We start from the raw sequence: 19,761 nt of genomic DNA, 5'->3' as shown, positions 1-19,761 counted from the left end.
AATCATAGAAATCACATCATTAACAAGACGATTTAACCCATCTGTCTCTTCTGGTAACTCTTCAACAGGAACTATCTGGACAATTGAAATATCCATATCTTGCTTGAGACCACACTTGGAGTATTGTGTGCAGCTCTGGTTGTCTAGATATAGGAAAGATGTCATTAACCTGGAAAGGGTGCAGGAAAGATGCACAAGGATGTTACCAGGACTGAAACGATTGAGTTATAAGGAGACACTTGATAGGCTTGCACTTTTTCCCTGGAGCGTAGGAGGCTGAGGGGTGACCTTATAGAGGCATATAAAATCTTGAGGGGCATAGATAAAGTGGATGGTCACAATCTTTTTCCCAGGGTTGGGGAGTCTAAAATTGGAGGGCATAGTTTGTGAGAGGGGAAAGATTTAAAGGGAGCCTGAGGGGCAACTTTTTCAACCAGAGTTTGGTGGGTATGTGGAACGAGTTGCCAGAGGAACAAGTCGACATGGGTACAAGTACAATGTTTAAAAGACATTTGGATAGGGAGGGTTTAATGGGATATGAGCCAAACACAGGCAAATGGGACTAGGTCAGGTAGGCAATTTGTTCAGCCTGGACGAGTTGGGCTGAAGGGCCTGTTTCTGTGCTGTATAACTCTATGATTCTAATGTTTATCCAGTTCCTTATAAACTCCAGTATTTGCCTCAACTGGTGGTAAGGTGTTCTATGTGGCACAAGAGTGGAGCTGGAAGCCATGTGGTACAAGCCATGTAGCACTATGTGTTCTATATTCTAATATTTGATTTCTAAGATGCCTTCTCGATCTTCTGATAATGTTAATGCTCAGTGGATTCCCACTTAATAGAAATTCTGGAAAAAAAACATGCAGTGGAAAAGAGAAAAGCTGTCCTTATATTTATATCATTTATCATGCATCACTTCAAGATATACAGTGTGTATGTGTATGTATATATATACCCAAAATGTTAACTGTCCTTGTTTTTCCCCAGAAGACTGCTGTGTATTTCACTCTGTTTCTATTTATTGTTTCTTGTTAATCAAAGGAATGCTCAATGCTAGCAAAGCAGATTTGTTGCACCTGTTCCTGCTGATGGTGTCAACTGCAACATGGCATTGGGGGAATTAAAGAAAGCAAGATAATCCTGAAGGAATATCACTAACTGTGGCAAAACTTAGTTTCATGGCTCTGCGGTTGAACTTGACCTTCAGAGAACCAACAGAAAAGCTGCTCCACAGTTTCATGAAGGCTGTGAGCTGTTTCAAGTCCTTACTAAAACTAACAGCCGGATTCCTTGCTATAAACCAATTCCTCTCTGATCTCCTACATGAAGAGCAGTGACAGTAGAAGAGAAAATAGATGGCAGCAACTCAATGCCACCGGAGGCCCTTATACAAGTAACAATTCCCTGGGGCTGTGAGACTATTTCAGTGGCACCTATCCTGGCCTCATATCCTGAACCAGTAATTATCCGTGAACAATCACTAGACAAGAGGGTGACAATAGACAGAAAAAACAGGAGCACTGGCCAGGAGCTGGAAACTCCTGCTGGGAATATTAGTGGATGAAATTCCCCTCTGCTCTATTAACCAAGGAATTAATACATATTCCCGCCAAAAAAGGGGCAAGCAAACATTGTGCAAATACATTGAGTCACCCCACTGAAAACAAAACAGGCTATGAGGTTTAAGCATTTGGCTTTTGATGAATAATGAGTTCAAAACGATAGATTTTGTTACAAATTGAACATTTAAATTGTCCACACTTTTTGTTAAAAAGTGTAGCAAGGGAGCTTGGAGAGTTCAAACACGAGGTGAAAGGTTGGTCTTCTGCAATGAATTCCTGTGCTTATTATCGCTTCACACTGCCCTGAAGTATTGATGGATGTTCTTGAAAGGCTGCTATCAAGTTACTGGACTTGGTTGAAATTGACTAACGCACCCACTTTAATTTTCATCTTCCTACTTTTCTACATTTTTCCTTTAAGGATAAAGGGAACCTTGAATTCACACCATGCTGGTACACATTCCTTCTGCATAAATGCATTCGAAATAAGATCCAAGTCTTAAATACTGCAGATTGATCATTGCAAACAAACCGTCCTGAAAGCTTAGACCAATTAACTGATTGAAAAAAAATGCTTTAAGAAAGGAGAACAGTTTCCTTGTGACTAGGGTCACGTTGCTTGCTCCACTGGTGACAGGAATGTAGGTTGTCTCAGGCTGGAGTCACCATTCTCTCTGACTGCCACTTTGTTGTGGTAAAGAGCTCATTGCTTAACAGGTTTCTTAGACCGTCGGCCTAAATTTAGACTCAAAACTTCCCGGTGAAGCTAATCGAGCTGATCTTTTGTACATTATTGATCAGAGCAAGATGCAGACAAGAGAGCTAGAAGAAGGCGGTGATTTCTTATGAAATAGGAGGCGGCCATTTGACCCATCTAGTTTGTGTTGGCTCTCAGAGCACTCCCATTCAATCACATTGACCCCCATATTTCAGTGAAACCTATTCTCTCTCACCTGCCCATTAACAACCCCTGGTTGTCTTACTAGCCGCCTACTCTTGTGGTAATTTACAGTGGCCAATTAATTTTCAGCCAACATGTCTTTGGGATGTAGGAGGAAACTGGAGCACCCAGGGAAAACTCACATTCGGGATGAATAATGCCTGATTTGGCCCTTTGCCCACATTGATCCTCTGCGCTGTTCCTGTGACTGCACGTGCCTTTTGTAGACCTGTGGAATAGATCAGCCTGATTCTATGGTCATTCCACAAGGTGCAGAGAGCTGCGAGTGGCAACTAGCGCTGAGAGGATCCTGAAGGCCCGACATTAGGTGGGTGGTAGGGGAATCAGGGATAGATCATAAGATAGGGAGCAGAATCAAGCCATTGGGCCCATAGATTCTGCTCCGCCATTCAATCCTAGCTGATTTTTTTTCAACTCCATTCTCCTGCCTTCTCCCCGTAACCTTTAACCCCCTTACTAATCAAGAACCTATCAACCTCTGCCTTAAATACACCCAATGATGTGGCCTCCCCACAGCCTTCTGTGACAACAAATTCACCACCCTCTAGCTGAAGAAATTCCTCCCCATCTCAGTCCTGAAGGGACATCCCATTATTCTAAGGCTGTGCCCTCAGATCCTGGACTCTGCTACTAATGGAAACATCCTCTCCATGTCCACTCTATCCAGGCCTTTCAGTATTTGGTAGGTTTTAATAAGATCCCTCTCTCTAGTTAATGGGCAAATGAGAGCAAATAGGCTAAAGGGAAATATGTGGGGGAAGGCTTTTGATGCAATTGGTCTGAGAGCCAGCATGGGCTTATCAGGCCAAATGGCCTCCTTCTATGTCAGCTCACTGCTATCAAAGTCCTTTGAATTATTTTTAAATGTCACTGATAATTGCAGATATTTAAAGATCATTGCTTAAATAACCAAAAAAGATAAACAAAAGTTAAGAAAGTTGCTTTCATTAAGCCTAAATATACCAGAAATAAAAACATAAAATGCTGGAAACACTCAGCATGTCAGGCAGCATCTATGGAAAGAGAAACCGAGTTAACATTCAGATAAAGGCTCTTCGATTTAAGGTATTAACTCTGTTCCTCTTTCCCCAGGTGCTTTGTGATCTGCTGACCATTTCCAGCACTTTCTGTTTTTATTTCAGATTTTCTACAGCTGTTGTTTTTTTTCTAGTTTTCATTAAATGTGCCAGAAATTAATTGAAAACATTACAGTGGTCAATTATGGAAAAATTACCCCAATTTACCTTTCTGCTCCTGGTTGATAACCCCACATATCGCTGGTACAAACACTGAGAGGGTAAAAGCATCCAGCTCAACATGCCACTGCTGGACTAAGTGCGGAGTCCAATGGCAAGACAGGAGATCGGGGGCTTCAGTGCCTGACCTCCGATTGTCACAGTGGAACTGACAGCCAGATATAAGATTTTCATTTTGCCAGTATGATTACATTTGCACCTCAAACCTGCTTAAATTCCTGCAACACTTTTGACTGGTTGAGGTCTCCCTCTGGCTGGGGTTATTGACAGACCCTTCTGACCCCCACCCGAATTCTGCCCACCTTAAGTGATCAGCTGATAACTTACAGTGCACTTGTGCGGTTTCTCCCCCGTGTGTCGCCTCATGTGCACCACCAGCATGTACTGTGCCTTGAACGGCTTCTGCTCACGAGAACAGTCTCGCCACCGACAAACAAACTCCTTCTTCTCCCCATGGATGTGTTCATTGTTAATGTGCTGCAAAGGGAAACATGCAGAGGATTCAGCAATAAGAACAAGATGTCCTGTTTAATATACAGACAAAAGTGTCCTTAGTGACAATTCTTTGGTAATTGTATTAATACATTGTTGAACCATATAATCTTTAGTCATTAAAATAATGTTTAATAGATTTGCTGCAATGAAGTCGGTATGATTGTTTAATATCAGCTATTAAGCCATTTAAAGAGTATTAAAATTCACCTCAACAACTAGTTAAGGCTTTAAATGTGCCTGTGTGGACTTTAGTTGGTGAATGTATTATGATCAGGTTTGGCAGTGTCTTCAGACAGCACAAGAAAACCCATGCTTGCAAAAGAGAGTTAGATACATACGTGAGGGAGAAAAACTTGCAGGAAAGAGCAGGAGAATAGGAATGATGTGCAGAAACCTAGAATAGAATCGATGGACTAAATGGCCTCCATTCATGCTGTAAGAATTCAATGATTTCTATGACCTATGTTGTTTGTGATGAGTTATATAAACAGCTTATAATCAATATTGTTTATATCTCACAATATGTCCCAGGACCAATCCCCTGCAGTACACCACTGGTCACAAATTTCCAGTCAGAAAAGTACCCTTCCATCACCATCCTCCTATCACCAAGCCAACTTTAGATCCAACAGGAGGGATTTTAATGCTTGCAATTAGCTCCATTTGAGATATGGATCTAAACGGCTCAAATTCTTATGAGTCTCTAGAAAACAAGGAAATATGAAATGGGGTTTCATTCATGTTTAAAGAACAAAGCCCAGCAGTTTTTAATTTTATTTCTTCATGGAATGTGGCTGTTGCTGGCTAGTCCATTGCTAATTGCCTATCCTAAACTTTCCCTGAACTCAGTTAGTTCCAGGCCATTTCAGAGAGTAGACAACAGCTAATCATATTTACTTCACATCAGGGAAGGTGGCAGATTTCCTTTCTAGATGAACATGAGTGAATAAGATGGGTTTTTACCTCAGTCCAGTAGTTTCATTATCATGAGTACCGATATTAACTTAACTTTTTATTACAGATTTTTTTGATTACTTGAATGTAAATAATAGTCAAGGCCTCTGAAAGCTGTATGTTTTTCTCCACGGATGCTGCCCGGCCTGCTGAGTTCCTCCAGCATCTTGTTGTTTTTTTCATCTAGATTCCAGCATCTGCAGTCTTTTATTTCTCTGAATGCTAATCCAGTAACAAAACCACTGTATACCCAGTCTCTCTTCTCTCTCTCTCTCTCTCTCTCCACTAGCCAATGTAATTGTTTTACTCTTTTTCTCCTTAACCTGACATTACTTCCAGCCTACTTATGAATGGTACTGGGCAAAAACTGAAGCAACAAGTCACCTGGAATGCAAGTCAGATAACTGCAGATGCTGGAAAACTGGAATGAAAACAGAAAATGCTTGAAACGCTTAGAAGGGTCTACATCCTGAAACATTGACTGTTTCTCTTCCCACAGCTGTTGTCTGATCTGTTGAGTGTTTCAAGCACTTTTTTTTTGTTTTTGTTACCTGGAATGCAAAACAGCCAGGACCAATCCAAGGCATATCTGTATTAGCTTTATTCATTTTGATGAACTCTCATCAGGTGAGGAGTGGTGTTCGAGGAGAAAGATGGGAGGGAGGAAATCTCGTACCAGTAAACTTTCTGCACTGAAGGAGTGTGGTCCTGGCAAAAGCTTGAAAGTCTCTGCAGGCGAATGCCTTGCTTCTCAGCAGACTGACACACAAGTCGGTAATGGGAAACACATGCTGCTTTGCTTTGCTTCACTACATCTGTGGTATTCAAGCAGACGCTGGTCTTTAGAAAACAACTAGGCCGAATGAAGGCATGTCATCTATTAGCTGAACTCCACAATAAAATGCACCTGCTGTCAACAGCTTAAGCCTTTGGCAGGAAAAAAGGGGCTTATGATGAATATGGGTCCTGGGAATGGTGGTCATTAATTACAGATCATAATTTTTCTGCTGCTCTTGCATTGTAAGTAGATAAATCTTCTCATTCCCACCCACACAAACCTTAGCTTTTCCTCAAGTACCCTCCCATTACTTTTCCCTTTACATCTGTCTCCACTTTTTGTCCAAACAATATGTAAACAATTGACTTATTCCAAGCAGATGCAATTTAGATTAATTTGCCTTTAATTAGTGGCAATTGAATCCTAGACTGGGATTAATCATCGCATGAGAATAAGATCTGGATTTGGAGAAAGTATCCAAGCCAGCTTGGGCATGACACAGCTGATGGTCTTCTGATTCCATGTGTAAAGAATTCTTGTGCCTTTCATAAATCCTCACCCTTCTGCCCCCATCAGCCATCCCTGGCTGCCCAAAGTATCAGCCAAGGGGCACTGGGTAACATCTTCACCTGAGTCAGAAGATTGAGGTTCAGGAACCGAACAAAAAACATATTGGCTGAGGTTCTGTTTAGTATTTATTGCCCCATCGCTTGTTGCCCTTGAGGAGAAGAGAGTGAGCCAGCTTCAGTTATAACAGAACCGAATGAGATGCCTTTTGAATGACTTTTCAGTGTGTAAGAGTCAAATACATTTCTGTGGGCATAGAGTCACATATGGCCACATCAGGAAATGACAGCAATGTTCCTCCTATGAAGTACATCAGTGATACCTAATGGGTTTTCCAACAATCTGTGGCTACTAGATTTAAAAAAAATTCTAAATCCATTTACTTACTTGAATTTAAATTTCCCAATTGCCATGGTAGGATTTGAATCCATGTCCTTGGGTCAATTGTTCAGAACTTTGGCTGGTTCAGTAGTTTAATTACAGCGCCAGTGGTGCAAGGTCACTCTACTTCTATATTCTGCCCTCCAGTATTAAAGTGTGGACATGTTTGAAGTTCCTGACCAACATTGTCAGAGCCAGTCAGAGACTTTTTCCCAGGGTGAAACTGGCTAACATGAGGGGGCATCATTTTAAGGAGATTGGAGGAAGGTAGAGGGGGGATGTCAGAGGTAAGTTTTCTTACACAGAGGGTGGTGGGTGCGTGAAATGCACTGCCGGCAGAGGAGGGGCAAATACATTAGGGACATTTAAGAGACTCTTAGATAATAGCCACATGAATGATAGAGAAATAGAGGGCTATGTGGGAGGGAAGGGTTAGATAGATATTAGAACTGGATAAAATGTTAGCACAACATCGTGGGCCGAAGGGCCTGTACTATGCTGTAATGTTCTATTGGAAGTTTGACATTAATATTTCTATGGCAGGCATGGTAGTGTAGTGGTTAGCGTAATGCTCTTTCAGCGTCAGCGACCCAGGTTCAATTCCGGCCGCTGTCTGTAAGGAATTTGTACGTTCTCCCTGTGTCTGTGTGGTTTCCTCCGGGTGCTCCGGTTTCCTCCCACATTCCAACGACGTACTGGTTAGGAAGTTGTGGGCATGCTATGTTGGTGCCAGAAGCGTGGTGACACTTGCGGGCTGCCCCCAGAACACGCTAGGCAAAAGATGCATTTCACTGTGTGTTTTGATGTACATATGATTAATAAAGAAATCTTATCTTATCTTATTACCCAAAGCATGTTGAGTAACTGGTGTATTAATATGGTATGTTACAACAGTGTCCACACATTATATATGTTATACTGGCTTTGGGATGTTCTGAGATTGTCAAATTATGTAACATAGCAGCCAATTTTCACTTAATGAACTCCCAGAGATGATGACAACCTACTATAATAAAAACAGAAAATGCTGGAAATACACAGCAGGCCAGGCAGCATTGGTAGAAAGAAAAAGAGTTAATTTTTCAGATCTTAGACCCTCTATCATCACAAAGACAGAAAAAAGTTAGTTTTCAGCAGCAGAGAAGATGGGGGAAGGTTGGGTAGAACAAAGGGACTCATCTTTGATCTCTGATTGAATGATCTCTGATGAGTTAATGCGGCAGCTGGAGTGTTTTTTGTTGCTAACAGCAGGTCTGTGGGGCATGCCCAGAAGGCCAGATGAGCACGTGGACTGCTTTAGGATTAGGGGCCTGGCAGTGTGAAATGAAAGAAAATGTGAAATGAGGGTGCTTTCCCTGCCTGGATAATACTTGGCCTTGTAAGAGGAAAATATTGTGTGAAAGCCCAAGCTCTGCACTGCTCCTGCATTTTTTGGATTTCACATACTTTCAGGTCAGGTCAGCCAATCATTTACGCTCCTGGTGGAGGGAAGGGTGTCATGTTATTGAAGTTAAACTGCCACGATATTCCTTCCCTACCACAGAAAAAAGCCATAAGCAATGCCCTTATTATAATCAGGGGTCATGGTGCATGATGCAATCTTCCAGCGAAGTGCTACTGTAGTTCCATGGAGCAATTTTATTACTGGGTCAACTGATTTTGCATGGGTGAAAAAGCTCTGCAAAAATTTGCACAGGTTCTCAAGTGAAGGTTTTGGCAAAATGTTGGGCATTTTATGTAATAACATATACAGCTTGGCCAGTAAGTTAATGCTGATGTGATTATTCTAGAAAATAAGCAATAAATTAAACAAGTTCTAAAGACCTGACTGCCCAACAGCTTGTTCGTATCATGCCAAAGGCAGCTTTGGAGATTTAATTTCCTGACTGTGTCTCTAATTTCATGATGGCAAGAAGTCAGGGCTGCCACACAGAGTTTAATATGCAGCAGTGTCAAGAAAGTAAAATCCTGGCCTAAGAAATGGGCTCGTTTTGATTGTAAAAGACAGCAGCTTTTCTTCAATTCTGCTCTGAGGTGAATCCAGGCAATCTGTAGACTAGAAGATGAAGGCAGACTGAGAAAATGGTCTGCAGTGTGCAGTTGGATGACTACAAAATATTCAAGGGGTTTGATAAAGTCAACAGAGAGAAGTTTGCACTTACTGCAGAAATCCTGAACTTGAGTCCTTAAACACAATAGTGTCTCCAGTAAATCAAATCCTCCGCTTCACAGGATGCCTCATCTCTCAGGGAATTGTGAGAATATGCTACTAAATGGACAGAGTGGACAGCCAGCACCTTTTTCCCCAGGGTGGCAATAGCCAACATCAGAGGACATCCGTTTAAGATGCGTGGTGGAAAGTTTAAGGAAGATATCAGAGGTCGGTTTTTTACATAGAGAGTGGTGGGTGCCTGGAACGCACTGCTGGGGGTGGTGGTAGAGGATGATATAAAAGGGACATTTAGAAGACTCTTAGCTGAGCATATGGATGCAAGTAAAATGTAAGGCTATGGGCTGTGTAGGAGGGAAGGGTTAGGTGGATTGTGGAGTAGGTTTATATAGGTTGGCACAACTTTGTGGGCTGAAGGGCCTGTACTGTGCGGTACTGTTCTATGTTCTATGTTCTAAATGCCATGTGGATAGTTAAGGAAAATAATATTGATGCCTCAAGGGGAAAATAAAATAAAGGCAGGAAAAAGTAAGATATATTGATATGGTGGCATAAAGTAAGGTGAAGGGAGGCTTGTGTGGAGCATTGGCATTAGAATTGATGGGCTGAATGGTCTTTATACTGTATTGCTTTGAGGCCTATTTAGAAGTCAATAAATTGGACTAAAGAAAGTTTGTCAATTGGGGAAATACTTGACATCATAGAATTATAGAACAGTATAGCACAATTTGACCAATGTACCTGCCTCCACCACCGCCGCAGGCAGCTTATTTCATGCCCCAACCACTCTCTGGGTAAAAAACCTTCCTCTGATATCTCCCTTGAACTTACCACCCATTACTTTAAAGCCATGTTCCTCAATGTATACCTGACGTACTGTTGAACGTTTTCTTGAGGGTTGAGTGGTTCACATATAGAACAGCAGGTCATGCATTTTAAGAAGTACTCTTAAATGGGTGCCTAACACTAGAGGGAGGGAGAGGCAAGGCCACAAATTAATTACCTGATAAGGTAATGAGTATTTGGGATCAAATGGATATGATAGACTTTCATAGCGCAGGAAGAGATCATTTAGCCCTATTGGCTGAATGCTCAGTTTTTTGCTCTGACAGTCTTACCTTACTTTTCTTTGCTGTAATGGTGGGCTAATTAATCTTGGGCTTGGAAGAATGGTGAAGGAAAGGAAAACAATCTGTGTCCAGTCCCTGTTGGTGTATTGGTGCATGTGGCCGTTCATTGTAAATTTAGAGGTGCGTGTTTCTTCATGTTCCCTCGTGGCTGGGTGTGGGGAGGAGGGGTGGAAGGAAGAAGACATCTGCTTTTTGACCCAGTCTCAAGGGGCATGATCACAGAGTTGTAGAACCAGATGTTTGCTCTTCCTAAATTCTGAAATTTTACTGACAAAAGCCTCATCTCTCCTAATTACTACTTCCAGAGTGAAATAAAAGAGAATTCTCTTGGATCCAATATAGAACTAAAATCAGGCAAATTGCTACCAAAGGTAGTGGGGAACTCATGCAAGAAGTTGATTTTGTCCCACAGGCAGCACTCTTGTGTCTGAAGTGGAAAGTTTTAGATGCAAAGCACCACTCCAGAATTTGGCTGACACTTCATTATAGTACTGGGGCTGTACTGAGGTGCTATTGTAAACTAAGGTCCCACTCAGTGATCAATATTGCTGTATTCAAATAAAAGCAAAGGAGCTCAGGGCAACCTTCAAACATTAGGAAAGTAGATTAACTGATTCGTTTATCTTATTGCTATTTAGTGGGATCTTGCTGTCCAGAGACTGGCTGCTGTCTTTTACTCCACATTACAAGCACAATTATGTTTCGAGAGTACTGGCGTGCATGCAAAGAGCTTTGGGATGCTCTAAGGTTGGGTTCGGTGCCATATGAATGCAGAATCTTCCTACTTCCTTCATGAGAAATCTCAGACAATATAACGTGCAAATTCACACTGCAACAACCAATGTTGATATAACCATAGATTCTGAAAATAGAGACAGCCAAGGCCACTCATTTAACAACAATAAAAGTTGCATTAAAATAAGGGCAATGCACCTCATTTCATGAAATCTCACAATGTCCACAGCTACCACCATAGCAAACCGACTGATTTCCAGCCTTTCTGCTCTACAGCCAGCTCTGGCCTTACTCACATGCACCAGTTGCTCCTGAGTGTCGTACTCCTTGCTGCAGCCTTCCCAGTGGCACACCGTCTCATAAATGACCTCCGGCTCCTGTTTGCAATCATCTTTATCCAAATCATCCTTCACCTCAGTCAGTCCTGCAAGACGATCCTGAGCAATTACATAAATAAAGGGAAAGAAGTGAAGAAAATTAGATAAGTTATGCTGAATTTAACAGCACTTGTAATAACCCTGAATTCTCCCAGCCTGCCCATGTTCTGATGAATATAAATGCTTTGAATTAATTTCCTTTGCAATCTTATTTATCCATGACAACCCAAAACCAAACCAATTATTCCCTATCTTCTGCCAGGTAATATTTTTAAACATTATATTATTTTTCATGTACTTGGCCTATGCCAATTCTCTTTAGATCACTCTAGGCTGCACATCTTTCTCCATCAAAGAGGGCAGTAGGTTGAGAGGTAGTTCTCTGTATTTGCTATGAAAAGCCATGAGGAGGTGCATGAATGGTCGAAATCTAAATGCTGCCCTGTTTCATGCTTGGTTCCTCACCTGGAAGATTTCTTAGCTTTCCCATTCTCCTCCTGTTCCCTGCCAACCTAATGAGATTGGGCCTACCTATTTCTAATGTAAATTCCAAATTACAGGAGTGAAAACTAGATCCATTATTCGATACAATTTGAGCCAAAACTGAAAGTAACAGTTCAGATTTTAGAAAAAGGAGTGTGATGCAATACTCTCCACTTGCCCAGATGAGTCCCAATAACATTCAAGAAGCTTGATACCACACAGGAATAAACTTGTGGATTAGCAGTCCATCCATACCGTGAACATACCTGCCCTCCACTACAAGCACATAATGGCTGTAGTCTGCACCATCCACAAAATACACTGCAGTTACCCATAGAACACAGGACACAGAGGACAGGAACAAGCCCTTGGTCCACCATGTCTGTGTTGACCATGATTCTAATCTAAACTAATCCCATCTGCCTGCACATAGCCAGACTATTCCGATAGTACCCCCTGATGCACAAGGACAAGTGGAAATGGTGCATGGAAAATCTACAGATTCCCCTTGGAAATATATTGCCACTTCTTCAAACCTTGGAGCTCCCTTCTCAACAATCCCATTGTCTGAAATACTGTAAGCAACTGGATTCATATTGGGTACTAACAGGATTAAGCACTTAAGAATAACAAATGTGGTGTCTGCTATAGGGTCACCACAGCCCAGGCATCACCCTATAAGGGCCCGAAGTGCAATCACTTTTCGTCAGCAACAGAAACACGACTTTAACTAATCTCCACTACACAGAAACAAAGAGCCCTCTGAATAAAGTGAAAAGCTATGAGCACACTTGCAATTTGTTTGAGCTAATGAAGGCATATTACCGATAAGATATTAATGCCTTTCAGATGCCAATTGTGTGTTTTTTTTAAAAATTGTCTCATTAGCGTCTGCCCACATCACAGCTGGAGATGCTTTTAGGTCATGCGTTTGCTGCTGTCGACGTGCTCCAAACTTAAAACTCGTGAGATGTGGCTCCTGCCCCGAACGTGCTGACTACAGCATGTTTATCTTTCTCTGATATGCTATCTTCATCAATTTTCCTGGCCCCAGATGATTATAAACAGAGCTGTCCCCATGCATCATTCCAAAGCATGACTGGGGCTGCCTCTGGACTAAAGCAGAACAAGGAATTAGTCAAAGCTTGCGTTGTCCCACTGACAGCAAGGTATTGTATATTTCATTAAAATGTAGTGCAGGGACACTTCTTGTAGTTTAGAGTTACAATAAAAAATGGTTTGAAAAGAAAAGGAGATAAATTGCTCTTGCTGTTAATCCTCACTCATCAGGGTGTAGAAGGGAGACTGGGAACTAAAGGCTTCACTGTATCAAATTCTAGTGTCTTTGACCAGTGGCAGAGAGACTGCAGTGCTGCACTTTATAACACAGAGGAAGTAACCCATTAATAACTTCCCAACACACAGCACAAGCATAGCAATGAGGAAGGAGCTTAAGATTTAGATTCGGACCGAAACTGGTAATAACAGCTGCGATATTAGCCCTTTCTCGTGGAGAATCCTCCACTACCAGGACACGATGTGAAAATACCCTGAAACTGGGACCATTGCTGGGATCTAATTTAACACAGTTTTCTAGCAGAACAGGTGCATGAAAGCAAAATAAGGGGTGAGGATTCTGCTATGGACTCACTGGACTTGGCAGAGATTTTTCTTGAACTGTGACTTACTTCCATTAGGGATATTTTGATTTTTTCACAACTATGTTAAAATGGCCCTTTAATTCCAGACAACATTTTTCTTTTAAAATTATAATAGTTTGGCTATTTTGTGAGCAGAGATATATTGCACTAGAAATTGTAGAGTGCCTGACTGGGCCTGGGGTTATGACACCCTGAGGGTCTATTGGAGCCCCTGATCCCCAGTAAAAGGTAATGATCTACGGCCAACCACTCACACATAACATTTGACTACATTTATGGTCTGACTTAAAACCTGCACTGTGAGAATTAGCATCGTTGTATCTAATTCACCTGCAATGAGCAATGCTTCTTTAAAAGTGTGTCAAGCTTGAAGACAGAGCATGCAGTGTGTTGCAGTGGTGCATTGGGTAGGATAACAGACTAATAGTCCAGAGGCTTGATGCTGTAGGAACTCAGTGGATCAGGCAGCATCTGTGGATGGAAATGGATAGTTGACGTTTTGGGTCGAGACCCTTCATCTGAACTAATAATCCAGTTATGATCTCAAATCACAGTGGAGAATTTGAATTACATTTTAAAAAATTATAATAAGCTGGGATCAGTAAAGTAAGAATGAAGCTGTCGAACTGTTCTAAGAACCTTTAGAAAAGAAAATCTGGACTCATCAACTAATTTAACCTAAATACAACTCCAAGGAGGAATGTGATTGATTACTAACTGCTTTCTGAAATAGCTAGCCAGTTGTGCCATCAACCATACAGTACACAATAAAAGCTGACCCTATCAGCGATTCCCAAAATCCGCAAACGGATAAAACGGATAAATGATAGAAACATAGAAAAACTACAGCACAATTCAGGCCCTTCGGCCCACAAAGCTGTGCTGAACATGCCCCTACCCTAGAAATTACTAGGCTTACCCATAGCACTCTATTTTACTCAGATCCATATACCTATCTAACAGTCTCTTGAAAGACCCTATCGTATCCGCCTCCCCCACCGTTTCCGGCAGCCCATTTCACGCACTCACCACTCTCTGAGTAAAAAACTTACCCCTGACATCTCCTCTATACCTACTCCCCAGCACCTTAGACCTATGTCCTCTTGAGGCCACCAATTCAGCTCTGGGGAAAAGCCTCTGACCATCTACCCTCTCAATACCTCTCATCATCTTATACACCTCTATCAGGTCCCCCCTCATCCTCTGTCTCTCCAAGGAGAAAAGTCCGAGTTCCCTCAACCTGCTTTCATAAGGCATGCTCCACATTCCAGGCAGCATCCCTGTAAATCTCCTCTGCACCCTCTCTATGGCTTCCACATCTTTCCTGTAGTGAGGCAACCAGAACTGAACACAATACTCCAAGTGGGGTCTGACCAGGGACCTATATAGCTGCAACAATACCTTTCAGTTCCTAAATTCAATTCCCCGATTGATGAAGGACTCATCCAGGCCTTGATATGCCTTCTTAACCACAGTCAACCTGCGCAGCCACTTTGAGCGTCCTATGGTCTCGGACCCCAAGATCCCTCTGATCCTCCACACTGCCAAGAGTCCTACCATTAAGACTATATTCCGCCAACATATTTGACCTACCAAAATGAACCACTTCACACTTATCTGGGTTAAACTGCATCTGCCACTTCTCAGCCCAACTCTGCATCCTATCTATGTCCCTCTGTAACCTCTGACAGCCCTCCAAACTATCCACAACAGCCCCAACCTTTGTGTCATCTGTAAACTTACTAACCCACCCCTCCACTTCCTCATCCAGGTCATTTATAAAAATCACAAAGAGTAAGGGTCCCAGTACAGATCCCTGAGGTACACCATTGGTCACTGACCTCCACTCAGAATACGACCCTTAAAAGGACAAAACATTGTACCTAACAGTTTTAAAACAGAGGCATTAGAGAAGGTTCACAATGATGATAGCAGAGATGGGAAGATCTACTGAACCAGGAAAAGCTGCGTAGGCTGGGAATCTTCTTCCTTAGATTAGAGAAGACTGTGTGACAAGAAGAGGTTTCTTAATGAGAAAAGAGTTCCACATGTGGGAAATCAGAATCAGGGACCATAAATACAAACAGTCACTGATAAGTCCGACAGGAAATTTGTTTTAGCCAGGTAGAGATATGCTGCCAGAGGGACTATTTGGGGCAAATGGGATACATGTGTTTTAAGAGAAACGAGATTAATATGTATCTATTGATGGGGTTGGGTGAAGAGTTGTGGGAGAAGGCCATTGTGGAGCATAAACCTCTTCATATTCCAGTTGGATTGAATGGCCTATTTCTGTCCATTGCAGTAAACATAACTTGACTAATCAGTTTATCTGGATTAAGGTTTCATTGGGTGGAGGAAGTGTGCATCTTATCCATGTTCTTATTTGCTCACCTCAGTGATGGGAGAGACAGTCCGTGGACCTTCCACCTCTGTTTTAACTTTGGTGCGTTTGTTGATCAACGGGTCCACAGTGCTGCTCACAGCAGACTCACCACTCAGCTTGCTCTGCGGAATAAAACCCAGGCCTTGTTAAAAGTTTCAATGAACGCTTCATTCTTGGTCACATGTGCCAGAAGTTTATTTGCATATTAATCTCAGCTTTTAAAATTTGGTTCTATTGAAGCTGAGATCACAATGTGCATATTCTACCATATTGTGCATTTATTGCCTGTGACCAAAGAAGAATTTATTCCCTCACAACTTTCAGCTGAAGTTCTTTATCATTATCCATTCTTTATAAAGAACGGATGCAGAGGCTCCACCCAAAACGTCGACCATCCTTCTGCCTCCTCAGATTGCTGTCCAATCCACTGAGTTCCTCCAGCAGTTTGGTTTTTGCTTTATAAGGAACTAATGGGCTCAGAAAATAAACGTGTCTTCAGTGACACAGGGAAAGGAAGTGGGAGAACGTTGTGAATGATGTACTCAGCAAATTAAAGAATGGAGATGGAAAACCATCCCATTGTTAGCATTGCAGGTAAATGTAGAAGAACACACCAATCTTTGACTCTATAATCTTATCCTACACCCAAAATCTACCTGCGTAAGGTTTTCACAATAGACCAACCTCACAGTATCCTGACTGATTTTAACTTAAGCCAAGCTCTTGAAGAGTTTTACACATTCGTAAGGAGCTGGGTTGGGACCCTCAATGGGAAAGAGACATTCATTCATTGGTGTTCAGTTCCTCTGAGGTAAGTGTAAAATATTTGAACCCTCCCTGTAGCACATCGAACAACTTGCTACTTACCTGAGAAACTTCAGAAGAGGTATTGTTGGCCTGAGTGGGTGGCAAAACTGCAGATGTGCTGGACATGTGCTGCCGTGGAGCGAAGGTTGGTGATGGTTGTATAAGGGGTGGAGTGTGGCCGAACGCAGAGTTGAGGGTGCGTTGCTGGTTCAATATCTGTTGATGCATCTGGATGGTCACTGGGTTTATAGGGTGGGGAAAGCTGAAAGCTGGGCTGAAATCAGACAAGAATTGTTGGAACAGAGTTAAATGGCTTCATGCAGACAAAAAGGAAATGTACACACTGCAAAGAAATTGAATCTCTCCTTGTTTTCTGGCATTGCTAAAAGCATGTCTCACCTCCCCTTTGTTAAAAGCCAATCTTGATATGTTTTTAAATGGTGTCAAACAAATACTATCAGCAGTTTTAATAAAATCTGTTGGTATTTGTCAACAAATGTTAGATGGAAATGATTTTAGGAGTTGAATTCATCACTTCAGAGACAATAAAAACTGCATCAGATTTATTGTCCCTTAGTGCACTCTTCTGGCAACAATATAGATATGGTGAGTTAACTCTTACATATATTAGGCTACTCTCAGCATCCACCATAAAACTAACAGCTTGATCAGCAGAGTGCATTGGGAACAGGAACAGAATGTAATTTAAATACCACAAAAGTGGTGGATGAGCAATTTCCATTGCTCATAATTACCCATAGGCCTCATTTACAATTGGTTAGCACGTAAAGCCTTGCCTATGTGGGAAAAGTGGGACTCCATTTCTAAAATCACATCCATAAGCTCATGATCTATGTGGCATCACGGATTATATGTATTATTTTTTTTCCCCATTTTCCATCTGTTTCTGTACTCTTCTGCCAACTATACCATTGTTTGTAAAGAATGGGCAAATCTTAGATCTTGCCCGGTGCAGCCGATTCTCAGTTGATGAAAAACAATTGTGCTGGGAGGAAAGTATCTGATGAAACTGGTCCCTCACTGACTCTGCTGTCAGGGATTTTGATCAGTGTGTGAAACAAACTGACCCCAGGATTTAAAACTGACACATAATACCCAAAATTATGTGCAGCTTCTGTTGTTACCAACCTTTGAAAAGCACCATTGCTCCCCATTTGATATTTATTCTGAATTTGGAGACACAAGAGACTGCAGATGCTGGAATCTGGAGCAACAAACAAACTGCTGGAGGAACTCAGCCAGTCAGACAGCATCGGTAGAGGGAAATGGACAGTCGGCGTTTGGATCGAGAGCCATTCCAGATGAAGGAACCCAAACTCCCTCTACAGATGCTGCCTGACCCGTTGAGTTGCTCCAGCGGTTTGTTTTTTTTAATTCTGAATTTGCTTGCAATAATGGATCCTTGAATCTATGAAGTAAATTAAATATTACAATTCATTTTGTTATAATCTGCTCTTAATTTTCTTTTTGAGGTGGTGCCTAGTACCTTAACCTTGAAACAACCAATAGCCGACTCATTAACATGTTTGGGACATGTTTAAAGTGCTTGGGATTAAACTATATTCTTTGCAATTTGATTAGGCTGTTTAAAAATAATAGTGAACTGCCTTTGTTAAACTGGAAGAGATCAGGATTTAAACATTCCTGGCCTTTTATGTTATAATTATGTTATTATGATAAGCAATGTATCCTGTAAAAGACTTAACAGCAAAATGCCAATCTTCGGGGAAACAGTTGCTTGAGTCCCTGGGTATCCCTTATAACGATGATCTACCTATATCTGAGAAAGCTGAGTTCTATTTGGAAAGGCCTGCATTATGAACTTATGACCCCTGGTAATCAGCACTTGTTAGTTCCCCAGCCTATATGCCGACATGAATAAGAGGAGTTACTGCTGATAGATGTGTCTGACTGGGATGCAGTCAGCATGACAATCACTCGTCATGAAGACTTGAAGACTACATGCTAATTACCCACATGCAAACCATCCAGTCTCAATTACAATTGGTCATCATGCAAAGCCTGATCTACCTGGGGAAAATTGAATGGTTGTTCATTGCTAAAGGACTCACCTGATTGCACCTGCTGACAGATGCCCGTATGACCCACTAGCTGCCGAACTACTTCGGGAGTTGTTGATGTAAGCCACCAGTGAGTTGGGGGATGTTCTGATCATAGTCTGAAGATCAATGCTGGCATCAGACAGTGGGGAGATGGACAGGGCTCTCTTCCTGCTCATTCTTGGGGCTGGACGAGGGCTGGAGAACCTTGACACTGAGGAATGGAATGAGGAAAAAGTCAGGAAGGGAAACAAAATCAGAACTGATTCCACCAAACCTTCTATTTGTTGACTGCAACTGAAATAACGTTTGATAAATCGGAACTTCCTAATATTTTTCAGCGCAGTTTAAAGCTTTGGAACGCAGAAATCACACCAGTTCCATCAAATCTGTGTTTTCAATCTTACACAAGCTGAGTTTACAAGAAATCAACCATTTAATTAAAGTGAAATGGCACCTCATAAAAATCTTTCCCTTCTTGATCTTTGCTACTTTTATACTTAGTGCTTTTTATGCTTGACTTGTTGCTTTATTCTGACACAGTTACACTGCAGCTGTAGTCTAAGGCAAGCACAAGTGAGAATTTCAGTCACATTGCTAACTGATAGTAGAACTGTAATCTATATGATTAAACACCCTGATTAGGGATGTAGTTGTAGCACCCTACATCTCTGGGTTCCCAGCTCTGGTTGGACATTTGTTTAGTGATTTAACCATACCACATGTAAAATTGCCCACTGTTCTTAACTATTTAACGTGAATTTGTGCTTTGTGGTGAGATTAGTAATTTTTATAGTAAAGAAAATTAAAGTATGTAAAGGCTTAAGGATAAGTAATGCTACTTCTTTGATGATTCCAACATGTTTGCTGTAGTATGAAGCACCAAGTAAACTATACTGATTCACCAAAAACATCAAAAAGATAAATAACTTCCAACCAAAGATTTTGCACAACTTTGACATTTCTGCCGTACAGAG

General features: G+C 41.6%; 1 protein-coding gene across 4 annotated transcripts in view; it reads right to left on the bottom strand.

The window, feature by feature from the left end:
- Nucleotides 1-19,761, bottom strand: part of gli2a (GLI family zinc finger 2a) — a 374,584-nt gene that overhangs the window by 34,154 nt on the left and 320,669 nt on the right. For all 4 annotated transcript variants that reach the window (XM_052013099.1, XM_052013121.1, XM_052013112.1 and 1 more), the window contains 5 exons: nt 18,797-18,998; nt 16,764-16,977; nt 15,905-16,018; nt 11,286-11,426; nt 4,107-4,256 (listed from right to left, as the gene is read on the bottom strand). In XM_052013099.1, the coding sequence (XP_051869059.1) occupies nt 4,107-4,256; nt 11,286-11,426; nt 15,905-16,018; nt 16,764-16,977; nt 18,797-18,998 (821 nt within the window). The remainder of the gene's footprint in view (nt 1-4,106; nt 4,257-11,285; nt 11,427-15,904; nt 16,019-16,763; nt 16,978-18,796; nt 18,999-19,761) is intronic.

This window comes from Pristis pectinata, chromosome 1 (genome assembly GCF_009764475.1).
Source record: "Pristis pectinata isolate sPriPec2 chromosome 1, sPriPec2.1.pri, whole genome shotgun sequence".
Taxonomy (NCBI): Eukaryota; Metazoa; Chordata; class Chondrichthyes; order Rhinopristiformes; family Pristidae; genus Pristis; species Pristis pectinata.
This window is presented reverse-complemented; position numbering and strand designations above follow the sequence as displayed.